The sequence below is a fragment of the Antrostomus carolinensis genome, unplaced genomic scaffold (assembly GCF_000700745.2).
Source record: "Antrostomus carolinensis isolate BGI_N321 unplaced genomic scaffold, ASM70074v2 scaffold32798, whole genome shotgun sequence".
Lineage (NCBI taxonomy): Eukaryota > Metazoa > Chordata > Aves > Caprimulgiformes > Caprimulgidae > Antrostomus > Antrostomus carolinensis.
The window spans coordinates 1-13,239 of NW_010334200.1; the positions used below are offsets into that span (position 1 = coordinate 1).

Below are 13,239 nucleotides of genomic sequence, written 5' to 3' on the forward strand. Positions count from 1 at the left end.
AAGTCCTTCTCCTCAGGGCTGTTCTCCATCCGTTCTCTGCCCAGCCTGTGAGTTGATTTGAAGAGGAGTTTGATCTCAGCCCTGAATCAGATAACGTGGAACTTCTTGCAACAGAAGGGAGTTGCACAGCAAGTCTGTCAGGGCAGGATGTTTCTGACAGTACACTAAAAAGCTGCCTTGACAGTGAGCTGTGGAAAAGTGAGGCATTAGAAACACATGGTAATAATATGGGGTTTGTGTAAGAATTAATAATGTAACTGCAATCCTGTTGTGCCTGTAGAATTGCACTGTCTATGAAGTGTCAATAGCTGTGTTTTCTTGTTTGAGTAGGAATGACACTGGCACTGGAGAAGTTGTTAGTGTGAGATGGTCACAGTGAGAGGTTTTCCCAAACCCTTTCCTGTAAATGCTGTTAGTGCTACACAGATACAGAAAAAGGGCAGTGTAATACAAAAACCCCGATCATACAGAAAGGGCAAGGGCTGTGCGTATGTGCAGTGCATGGTGCCAAAGTTTTCTGGCTCTTTTCCTTCATTCTTTTGTTTATCTTCTTTAAATTGCAGGGCACGAAGGGCTAATGAGGATGTATTTTCTGGTAGCCAAAATACCATAAAACTTACGCATTTGCTTTAAATGGGGAATGTGCTGGGGGTGTGATGGGGCTGTTTTGGTTTTGTTTTCTGTGCTGCTTGGTTATCAAGTTCTGTACTGACATTTTAATACTTACTTCAGACATGGTCATAGACATTCTCTTTCTAAATCTGATAAGGGCACAGTAACCCGTGGAACCAGCCCGTGCCTGTAACTTGATCAGGGACAAGCAGCTATAGGGAAAGCTATGCTGCTGCAGTATCCATTGCTGTCAAATTGAAAATGGTGCCTAAAACAACAGCAAGTCTGGATTTGTGTATTTGCATAGGTTTGGGTTAATAGAAAAAGGTGTATTTTATTTGTGCATGTATTTGAGTGTATTTCCATGGTGAAAATGTGCTGTTCTTTGAATGCTCTTTCTCCCCACTCCTGCGTGAAGTGAAGACATCAGTCCTTCCCTAAAAAACATCATGGCTGTTCCTGATGTTCCAGTTCTGTTTCAGTCTGGCCAGTTTCCACTGGGCAAGTTGCTGAAGTCTCCCGTTAGACCAAAGACAGCAATAAACTCTAGGGGGGCTGGGTGATGTTAAGGCCAAATCGCGCCCGCTCAGTCAGCCCCCGGCTTTGCCTGTCTGTGCGGGCTTCTCCCATCCCCTCCCATCCCACCCCACACTGTGTTGCAGTTGTTGGGTGCCAAGACCAATCTGGTGCTATATGCCAGTATCAGTAACGTACATAATTTGAAGCCAAATTTATGTTCTTTTGCTGTTCTACATCAGAGAGAACCTCTCTCTTATGAAATAACGTATTTACCTAAAAAAAATATAAAACACATTAGTTTTAAATTCCATTATCTGACTTCATAAATGATAGAAAATTTATCTTCAGTGATTTAACAACTTTAGGACTGTATTTGATTAAATATCAATCAGTGCTTGACATCTGAACAATTTAGAACCTTCTCCCTTTGGAAAGAGAAAGGCAGCACGAGTGACCAGCCCGGAGTTCCGATGCGTGTAATTTTAAGTAGATGGGTCTCTGAAAGCACGTGGCTATGTTGTGTTTCCCTAACAGATAGTTCAGCTTTCTAAAAATACATGATGGTGGTAATTTTATTTCAGCTGTTTAACCAGTGTTAGGTAAATGAAATTTGCAGAATTTAAAAACAGCTTGCTAATTAACTGCTGTGGTTTGTTCTTTGTATTATTTTCTCTCTAGATCAGTCATATTGTCATCGGCTGCAACACGACATGTATTTTCTTACAAGCAATAGCCGACTGAATGAGCAAGTGGTTGATAAAATTATTCTTCAGCTTAACAGAGTCTACCCCCAAATCCTTACCAATGCAGAAGCAGAAAAGGTAATTTGATGAATTTTAGTATATCTCTGAATATTGCATTGTTTTTGCAGGTTGGAAGCTCAGCTGCCCTCTTCCTGACTGACTCTTGGTGCCACGTGCAGCCAATCTTCCTCACCTCTTCCTTGCTGACCACTTGTATCTGGGATCTCATATCAGAGAAGAAGTCACAGGGCTGGTGTGTTCCCTGTGCCAAGTGGTTATGAGAGCAGGCACTCAGCTTAGTGCCACGGTCCCTGCTGTGATGCCTGATGCTGTGCATGCAGAAGCACGCTATCCTGTCACCACTCTGTGGGCAGGATTGCACCCGTGGCATCACCAGATGCCCTGCGTGCTGCCTCCTCACATGAGTTGGTGTGGAGTGTCATGTCAGATTATCCCTCTGCTCCGCTCTCGTAAGGCCCCACCTGGAGCACTGTGTCCAGTTCTGGAGCCCCCATCACAAGAGAGACCTGGAGCAGCTAGAACAAGTCCAGAGGAGGCCACCAGGATGATGCGAGGGCTGGAGCAGCTCTGCTGTGAGGACAGGCTGAGAGAGTTGGGGCTGTTCAGCCTGGAGAAGAGAAGGCTCCGGGGAGACCTTCTAGTGGCCTCCCAGTACCTGAAGGGGCTCCAGGAAGGCTGGGGAGGGTTCATAAGGGCAGTTAATGACAAAACAAGGGGAAATGGGTTTAAGCTGAAAGAGGGGAGGTTTAGATTAGATATTAGGAAGAAGTTCTTCACAGTGAGGGTGGTGAGACAGTGTCCCAGGTTGGCCAGAGAAGCTGTGGCTGCTCCTCCCTGGAAGTGTTGAAGGCCAGGTTGGATGAGGCTTTGAGCAACCTGGTCTAGTGGAAGGTGTCCCTGCTGCTGGCAGGGGGGTTGGAACTGGATGATCTTTAAGGTCCCTTCCAACCCAAACCATTCTATGATTCTATTATCTGTGCTGCATCCATCTGGGTCCAGAAAATCTTCTGTATTAGCTTAATCAGTTTTATTGCTGATTAGTGTGATTAATAACTCGGAGTATTGGGAGAGAAGGGGGGGCATTAGTCACACCTGTAAGTGTGGGAGCTGTGGGAAGTGGATGGAGTTAGTAGCATCTTCCAGCTGTGCCACTACATGTGGAGGAAGGCCACCCTCTCTGGCATGAAGCTTTCAGAAATGAGTAGCTGTTTTTAGGGAGAAAGATCTTTTAAACTTGTGTGGAGTTAAAGTTTAAGTCAGTTAAAAGCTCCCCAGATTCTACTTAAAATGGTTTGTACTTGTCCTCTCCTGGACTTCATTGTCTGCACAAGGCTTAAGGTTTTGGCATATCAGTAACATTAGGAAAAATAGGTCTGATTCTGTCATAATCAAAGTCCATGGGGATGAATAGTGTTTTGGTGGTGTAGAGCAGTTCTAGATCATTAGCTGAGCCAGTCTAGGCACTCAGTTATGATAAACAGTGTGATGTGCACAATTCAAGATCATCTCATTCCCTGAGGAGCTTCAAAATAAATGCATAAAGAATCTGTGAAACGTAATTTGTGACTTGTGCATTTAGCAGGCAGAAATGAACTGCTTCTGCATAGGTCCAGGCAAGTTTCTGTCAGCTCTTGTGAGTGTTGAGGAAGCTTGCAGTCTCGGCTCTATCTGGTAGACCTTGTGGGAAATGTGTCAGAATAAGGAGTGTTGTATAAGGTATGTTGCAGGAATTGATCCTCACGAAGTCTTCTACAAAGGTTATCTACTGTACTGGTCTGAAATACAGTGTTTTACTGAGAACGGCTTTGGACATTTTCCAAATAACCTGAAATCAGTTTGATGTGTGTAAGGCTAAGTACATGTTTTTATTCTCTTTATAAAGGCTCCTAATATTCATCACATTTTGGACAGCAGAAAAAAAAGTACTTTCTTCTGCAGCTGATTGACCATGTTGCCTGAATAATAAGAATTGTACATGTTGCACTGGACATGCGGGAGCTAATTGTGCTGAAAACAATGAAACGTAATTTTGGGATGATAAACACTCCAATATTGGGACTAATATAAGCAGTATAAAGTACCTTTTTGAGTGATCATTACTAGGCAACTAAGGGAAAACTCAAAACCATAAAACTTTATTATAAAATTTATTGATACTTTCTATCAGCAGCTGTCTGAATAGCAAGTACCGCGTTAGTTTGAATGCAGAGAAAACGTTAAGTGTCAGAGTATCTGTCAATCAGGACAGAAAAAAGAATGAGGGAAGGCAAAGGCAATATGGTCTCCATCAAGCAGTGCTGACCAGCTGAGCTCAGTGTCTTGAAGACTACTGTGCAATGCATGTATGTCCTTTTTAGGTGTCCCTCTTTTTTTTTTTTGGCCCATTCTTTTAGTAATTATAAAACAACTTCTGTATCTTCACTCCCTGGCATACTGTGAAGTGATGTAAAGTTGATCTCCAGCTGTTGTAATCTCTCTTCTGATGAGTGCTTTTCTCTTACAGTTCAGGAATCCAAAGGCATCACTCCATACCAGGCTTTCAGATCTGATAAAGCACCTTCAAAAGAAAGGAGAGAGACACTGTCAAGAGTTTTACAGGGCTCTACAGATCAATGCTGAACAGCTGTATAATGACCTGCCAAGCAGGAAAATCTTGAGTGAGTTGATTTGTAAGTTGATTGAATTGGGGATTTCCTCATCAATGTATTACAAAACTTTATTTCAGATGAGGTTTAGGTGATTTAAATAACCTGTTTAGTTTATCTAAATAACTTAATTCTTTCTGACTGGAATTTTCCAAAAACCATAAGGGAATTTGACTGCATAGTTCTTGTTATTTGTTGACCAGTGTAGGCAGCCCAAAACTCTTTGTTTTGAAATATGAAGTATGTCTTTAAAACAGTTTACAGTGTCTATTTTCATAGTGTTTGCTTCTTAGTGGCTTGTTTATTTTCTTTATGTTTATTCTGACCTGTAGCACATAAGAACATTACAGACCTCAAATTTGTTAAGCTCAAAACAGTGGTGACCCAGAAGCTTGGCTTTCCCTCAGTCCTTAAATTTCCTAGTTGTGTCTAGTTTGGCATGAAGCAAACATTCATGGACCCTTGCAGGGATGAACTGTGATATTAATCATTTGGGACTTGTTTTGTGTACCTGACAGTCCTGACTGATGTCTGTAAATCTGCCCCCAAATATATAGATGTATGTACTTCAGAAGGACTGAGGCTCAGACAGATTTGATTCTATACTGCAAAGGAGCTCATTTCTTTAAGGAAAAATATCAATATCCCTGATAAAATTATTTAAGGGTAAAATATCCCTGACTTGCCAGCCTGGGATAATGATGCTTGCTATGTGTTGGTGCTTCTATTTCCCCTCCCCCCCCCTCCCCACCTAACCTACTGGAGGAAAGAACAATGTACCAAATGGATGGGAAACACATTCAGGCATCCCACACACTGAAATAACTTGAGGAGCTTGAGGGAAAGCTCCCACATTTAACTTAATGAAGCTGCAAAGGGACTGCAGTTTAAAAAATCCTTATAAAGTATCTAACAACACTAATGCTTCACTGGTCAATTGATTTCTAGTTGTAAGAAACTCCACAGTGAGGTGCCGGGGTAATTTTAGACGTGTGGGTCAAACTCTAGTGAGATTCAAACAATTGCACCAAAACTCCATTGGTTTAAAAAGAAACAGCTAGAGCTCTTTTATTTCTGGAGTGAAAATGGCATGTAAAATTGTAATTACCTTTGAAGATACTGCATTGTCTAGCTTTGTTTCACCTTTAATTTTAAGGAAAAAGTTTGTATCTACCCGTCACAAGTATATACTGGTGGAAGATGGCACCATTCTCCTGCCTGCACAGGGGGGCTGCAAAGTTACCCTAGGTCTCCACGTCCGTACCAGAACCCTCCTGAACTGTGAAAGTCTGGGCTCATCCCTGCCTCAGAATCTCACATGAGCATGAATCCCGATTGATTCAACTTCCCAGCAGCTTTAAGGCAGCACTTTTGATCTGATACTCACCTTGCAGAAGTCATGCCCTTTGAGGGAACAGGCTCTTAAATCAAATAGTCTTGGATCTATCATTTTTACTCGGTGAGAGCTCAAGAGCAACAGGTTTTTCTTCCAGGCTGACTAGAAGGCAGCAGACAGTCTTTATTAATTAAGAGCAACTTAAAAAGTCTTAGTGTAGCCACTAAGAATAAAATTTGGAGAGTGTGTTGATGATTTATGAGTTTAAGCTCTGTTAATGTTCAGTAACACCTTCTACAGGCCATTTCTGAAAACATTGTAACATACGTGTACACAGTAGCCAAGGCCTGACTACATCCCATATAGATGATCTGAATTCATTTGGGTACTAGAAGTAGCGTAGCTGTGTCCAAGGTCACCCATACCCATAAAACTCACACTGGAAGTTTGGCAGATAGTGTGAAGATGAAGTCTCACATTGCCTTGTGCTGTTGTCACACCTGACAAAGCAGCTGAGAGGAGGCTTGCGCAGGGTGTCTGTCTGCGCTTTTGCTAGAACATAAACGTGCTCGTCCTTGCACCTGATTTACGTGGTTACTTCTGAGACCTTTTACTCCAGTAGCCACATGAATAGGCAGGGTTAGGGCTTCTCATATTCAGACTGTGCATAACAAGTAGATGTGCTTAGAAGTGCTTCACAAAAAAAGAAACAAAACCAAAAACAGAGCTGTTTGTAGTGCCCCAAAACTGTTTGGCTGCTGTTGTATTATGCAAAGGGACTCCAGTAACCATCATAAGTCATTAAATTCTCTGTATCTTGGTACACCCTCTTATGTTATCATCCTCAGAATGATGAGAATAATTTAAATAACTGAGTTAAAATAGTACTACATGCTGAGATTTGCAGCTTCCTTATACTGACCTGAGAAGGAAATAATGAGTTGATTGTGTTCACATATTTGCTGCTTCTTCTGAGTTCTGTAACTAAAACAAATGTTTGTATTCTGGATTGGATGGTGGATAAACATCTGTGCAGCATTTTGAGCTAAAACTGCAAACCATTTTATTCTTCAGGAAAAGCTTCTTTTTCAATATGAGGTGTTATTTCACATTTAAGTGAACTTGGACATTATCCTTCAGACCTCTAACGTGTACAATTTTTATGTTACTCCTAGCTGCAGTTGTTAAATTTGTCACATTTAGCACAGAGCATTTACAGAATTAAAAGTAGAAGTCGTAAATGTGAAGAAAAATGGGAATTCCTAACATGGGGACTTTGTTCTAAATGCAGACTGAACTGAAACAAGCAGCATTATAAACACCAGGAGAAATTATTGGTGAGGACACTGATGAACTCTGGCCAGGACAGAGTTCTGTAATAGGTTACATGCAGCTGTACATATGAAAAATGTTTTCTACAGAGGAAATCCTTTCAACGATTTCTTTTTCATTTTTTAAACTTTTAAGATTTGTTCCAGAACAAAATTTCTTTGCCTGAAGTGTAATATTGGAAGCGTAATGTTGGGCAATGTCTCGGATTCCCGCTAGAGGGAGGGTGAGGCACACGCTGTGGGCAACTTCAGAGCTGTTGGGGCCAAACAGGCTCTTCCCAGTGACTCAGAAAATGTTTTTATTTCTCTCAGTACTGCATAGACTAGACAGATAAAGGATCAGATCATCCTCACACAGCGACAGCCTGACAAAAGTGCAGAGACTGGGCTGTGCTCCGCTGGGAAGTGTGAAGATTTCTTAGCTCAAGTACATGGGGAGGAGATCCCTCAAAATGGGCAGGCTGTGCGAGATTGCTGTTGAATGGGAGTGCACCATGGAGGCTTTGCAGCAATCCTTTCTGCTTCAGTGACACCTCAGCTTTGCAGCAAACTGCTTCAGATGTTTCTGTTCTGCTTGAATGCCATGCCCTGTGACCCCACCAGGAGGGATGTGCTTAGCATGGGAGATGGATGGTTACCATCTAACACTGGTTGACAGCAGGTCCCCTTTGCTGACTTGGCATACCGGGTGATTTTCCAAGACACCTCACCTAGCTCCAGATTGTCACGTAGAAGGAAAGTAGAAGAAGGAACTCAGTTGAAACCAAACAGTTTCAAATGCTTCACTATTGACAGCCAAATTTGTAGCTTTCATTCCCCGCCCCCCCCCAAACTCTCTTGACCACAAAGAGATTTGGCTAAAAAAGTTCTTTTGCAGATTCATGATGCATTAAAGGAAAATTATTCCTCTGCCATTTATGGTGACAGCAGTGTTCTTTGGTTGCACACACATTCTGCAGACAATGTTACCTCCACATCTGTGTGACAAAAGCACCCCTAGAAAACTGCAGGTCTTTCTGCCCAAGCTAGAAACTGCTTTATTACTGCTAACTATTGAACACCTTGTCTTAAGGTCAACCTCCTTTTCTTCTGGAATTTGCAGAAAGATAGAGGCAAAAAATTATTTGTGCCAAATATTAGCATGTAGTACCTACAGACTTTGAAAGAAGCTGTTCGTGTCTTTAGCTGAGACCAGAATTCAGATAAATAATCTGCGCCAAGCAGTTTGTTCCAAGTGTTTCATCTGCCAAATACATTAATGCCCAGAGATTTGCTCAAGAACAAAGAATGGTGATACATTAAATTATAGGGGTGTTTTCAGATTAGCACTTATATTAATAAATTGTTTGTATTTATTACAATGAAAATTTCTGGCATTATGGAAGGATTAGCTCCTGCTTTCCTCACTTGGGAATCAAGTGTAATGTTACTTAGGTGGTTAGTGCTTAACCAGATGAGAGATGTCGCTGCAGCTATTTTTAGTTGCATTCAAATGACTATGTGCCTATGTCTTTTTATCAACATATATCCATATTTAATGACAGCGATGATTAACCTTTGGAGGGGTTAATATTTTTATTTGGATATTTTTCTCAAGTGTGTTGTTTTGCGTGATTTTGCATGGGCTGATTATGTTCATTTGTTTGCTTGAGCTGAGTACTAACTTTTCATGTGTTGCTTTTATTTCTAGAAACCACAGATTCCACAGAGATAGACACTGACAAGGAGAAATATATGCTAAATGACAGGGGTAAATAAATGCATACAGTGTCACCGGATGGAATGGCTTTGCAGATTATGATGCAATTTATTTTATCATGTAATTTGCATTTCATGTAACAAATAGTTTTGTTTTATGATGTCTTTACTGTCACAAGTTAAGTGGAATTAATGGAGGAAAACGTACTGAGCTGCTGTTGAAGAAACCAGTGCCAGGAAATGCAAAAGACTGTAGAGTTTAATCAATATTTACAATGGTATTTTTACTTACACTGTTATAGCTAAACTCTTCATTTCCTATGGTTTCTTCAGTGCTTGGGTAGTAAGGTCTATTCAGCTGCTGTCATTTTGCCTAAGGCTGTCAATAATTTTTTTTATATAACTTTCGTATTTTTCCAGTTTTTTTAAGCTTTCAATTTAAGTTCAAGTCATTTGAAAACAAAGACAGGAAGGAATATGAGCAAAGGAGAACTTAAATATATTTTCCTTGGGAAAACATGTTAGTTTTTTTTCCTTCTTCCTCTGTTCAGTGCCCAGATTAGAGGCAAATATTTTATTCACTGAAAGATATTTTGAAAATAAATAGAAGATGTGAAAGAAAGCTGAAGAGTTTTAAAAATTTGTGATGAACTATGTTATCATCGATATTTTATTTAGAAATTTGGATACAATTATCAGAGAATAAAAGCATCCTCTAAGAACTTTGCCTTTTTGACAGTTTTCCCCTGGGAGGAAACTGAAACGAGGGGCAGAAACACCATTTAATTCAATGTGTATTTTCACCTGTGCTGTTGTTACTTTGAATATTGAACCAAATCGCTCTTCACATTTTTCACATCGCTGTTGCTGACTGCAGCGTAACAGCACAGGGACATCAGAGAAAGTGCTTGTAAATAAGAAAATTGAATAATTTCCATTCTTACTCATGTTGATGAAAGAACTGGCCTCAGACTGGACGTAGTCTGGCTGTGAGCCACCCTTGTGGGGAGGTTACATCCGAAGGAGCAACCAGGTCCTTGCTCCTTTGCTGTTTCTCCCGTGTCCTTGTCCTCGTTGTCAGCTGCACTCATTTGTTATCCTGCAGTACATTTGTCCTTAAATTGACAGGTGAAGTTTAATTGTAGCTGTATTCATAGTGAAGTAGTAAATAAAAGTGGAATCTTAGATAATAAAGCAGCAGATATAAATCTTTATGAGGTTTTGTCTGTGGATAAGTATGAATTAGAAAGGTTTTATTGAACGTCAATACTGGCCATCAGCGTTAAGCTGCATGTCATTCCAGGCAGGCACCTGAAGGAAATGTTTCCAGTGGGAGATTTGTTTTAGGTTTGTGTGTGGCTCTGCTGAATTTGAGCTTCCACCAGAATTGTAAACAGGAACAAGAATATTTGCTTTTGTCACAAAAGTGGAATTTGTGGAACATCTGTGGGGAAAAAAAAAAGGAAACCCAAAAAATCTGGTTCTAAGGAGCTGCAGTCTCATCTGATGTGCTCTTACCCACAGGCAGTGCCTTGGCCCAGGAGGAGCTATTTATAGAGTGAGATGCTGTGCTGTGTGCAGAGGTCCCAGTAGTCTCCTTAGTGTTTTGTTGTCGTGTTTAAAGGGGTTTTTGCACAAAGTTTTAGAGTGAGAAAACATCTAAGGAAGCTTTCGCTTACATTTTGTAGGGTATAGCTAGAGGAACAGAGACAAACAGTGAATAGTGTCAGAGCAACTGTAGTAAAAATTAATTAATTATAGTAAATGTGCTTCCTAGCACAGTAGCTACCGAATATACATAATTGTGAATGTGTTAGCTTCATCTGAATACACTTAATTATGCATATTAATAGCAATTTATGATTTATGAACTGAGCTAAGCTTCCACTGCTCTGTTCTGTCTTAATGCGTTTCCTTTTTCATTTTCTTTAGGTCCCGTGTTTTTCCTCGCTTGTTTTAGCGTTGCTGCAGGTTTTGCCTTGTTTTGGTATTGCTGTAACTCAGGTAATCTGCTCCGGCGGTTTTTCTCTTAGCGCGGGACGGGACGCGACGGGACGGGAGAGCAGCGTGCCTCTTGATCTAACATGGCTGACTTAATAGAGCAGGTCAAGGTGTCATCATTCATTAATGAGGTTAGGATACAAATTGCGCTTCAGACATGCCGAGATATAAATAATAGATAGTTTGTCTACAGAGGATGCCACAAATAGGGGCTCTTTTTAAAGACAGTAGTCATGTGAGCTCCTGTTGCTATAGCAATGGGTCATGATTCCCAGGGGTAATGAGACAGACCCAAACCTTCTGGCTTCCACATGCCTTGGAAGCTGGTTGAAGCATGACAAGTGCCAGGGCTGGAGGTCACTGGCTCGATTTACTGAGCCCAGGCAGCTACAACCGTTGCCCCTGTTGCTGACTCTGGGTGTTGGCTCTCCCCATCAGCTGAAAGTTGCCTGCTTCACCGCAGACAGCAGAGCTCCTGCTCCTCTTTACAGTCCGACCTTCCACTCACCCAGTGTTGTGATAAGAGTGGCAGCTCTAGGCAGGAAGTGCATTGATGCATCTACACGGATCAGCTTGAGCGAAGCAATGAGTCAGTGCTAGTGGGGGAGATCCAGGGGGAGAGAGCTGCTGATTCAGAGGGGTCCCTTTCTCTCAAGTCTTTGCCTGGTGCTGCGGGAGGTGCCAGTCTTCCCATGGGAGATGGGGAGCAGAATCCAAACTCCATTTTGCTTTAGTGCCTTCTGCTCCTCATACCCTGGTCACAGCAGTTACAGTTGGACATTGTTCTGTACTATTTTTTTCCCCATAGCTGTAGGTTACAGTAGCATCAATTCACGGACATTGCAAGTGATGTGGGAGGCTGGGCAGCGTTACCCTTCATTCCCAGATCACAGTCCCTCAGCTGGGCTGTCCACAGAGTCAGGCTTTAAGGCTGAAAGGGAACCTTTGAGGCTAACCCATGTGTTTCTTTAACTGCCACCACTTCCCTTCATGAGATTCAGTCCCCAGCGTTTAATAGAAGCCTTTTCAGAAAAGTATTCAGGGACTGATAGCAAAAAAACCCCAGAGAATCCATCACTTCCTTTGATCGAAGTTAACTGGCCATAGTGTTAGAAGTGTGTGTCTTATTCTCAGTTTGAACTGGTTTCAGGTCCAGCCTGTCATTTTTGTTAAGCCTTTCTCCACCAGACAGCAGAGCCCCTTAGCCCCTCGTTTCTCTGCCAGCTGACATTTTGTATTTTTACCCTGTGGAGGTCCTTGTGCCTCAAGTCAGCTCTCCACCTTTATTTTTGCTAAAATTCCCACCTAACCTCTCCAGGTCTTTTGCTCCAAGGCTCTTTTTTTCCAGTTGTTGAGGCTCTTCCCTGTAGCAATGCAGTATCTCACTGCCCACGTGCAACAGGCCACCAGACCTGGATGTGGTCTTCCAGGCTGACGTCATCTGGTGCCGTGCTCAGGTGTAAAGCTGCCCCCTTACCTAACTCAGTAATCTCCTCTGAATCCTGACAGATTCATCATTATCCTGTCTTGGCAGTTGATAAATACAATATTAAAGGAAATTGGTTTTCCTCTAGAGTCTTTTTTTTTTTTAATTGATTTTTAGTTTTTGTAGGTGCTGCTTACTAGCTAGAATGAAACTTAACGATGTTCACTTTTTCTTTTTCCTCCCATCTTCCTTCATTTTTTAGATGCAAAAGCCATAGGAAGAGCCAGGAGAATCTTGGGCTTTTCTCCTATTATCATAGGAAGACACGTTAGAAATATTTGTATGTTGTATTTGGAAGACATATCAAGAAATTAAGGAAAAGCTGCCTCTTCGCTTGTCTGTACAGTATACCTGCCAAGGGAAGACAACGGTGCATGAATATTAATGTATTATACTCTTATACCAAAGATTTTATTAACTAGCTTCATCAATAATTATGTTGCCTCAAGATATATGCAGAATTTCAGCTATATATGTCCTTCCTTATGGGAATGGACCATTTATTTTTGTAAATGCTTATTTTAAAATATTTATCGTTTGGATAAAAAATATTTTTAATACAAACTTTAAAATTATATCGTAAGTGATCATGGGTCTTAAGCCATGTTTGCATATGTGTTTTATACTGGAATGAAGGATCACAACTGTTTAAAGAATGCTAGCCTGTCTTTTGTGATAATTAATTTAAGAAAAGCACTTAAAAAACCCACATGCACTCAAAGCCTTACTCAAAAATGGATCTCCATCTCAGGATTGTCCGTTTTGTCTAGATTCTCGATCCTTACTGCCTGAGCTCAGGTGGGCACTGGCACCTATGAAGTTTATCCATGCCAGTTACCTTTGTGTA

At 41.3% G+C, this 13,239-nt stretch overlaps 1 protein-coding gene across 1 annotated transcript; it reads left to right on the top strand.

The window, feature by feature from the left end:
* Window positions 1–1,799: 1,799 nt before the first annotated feature.
* On the top strand, window positions 1,800–12,971 carry CARD19 (caspase recruitment domain family member 19; the record flags this gene model as incomplete). The annotated part of the gene is made up of 5 exons (XM_010174146.2): window positions 1,800–1,952; window positions 4,399–4,552; window positions 8,898–8,957; window positions 10,838–10,909; window positions 12,595–12,971. Coding segments are annotated over 5 exons (552 nt in total), but the record flags the coding sequence as incomplete, so codon positions are not given.
* Between the last annotated feature and the right edge of the window lie 268 nt (window positions 12,972–13,239).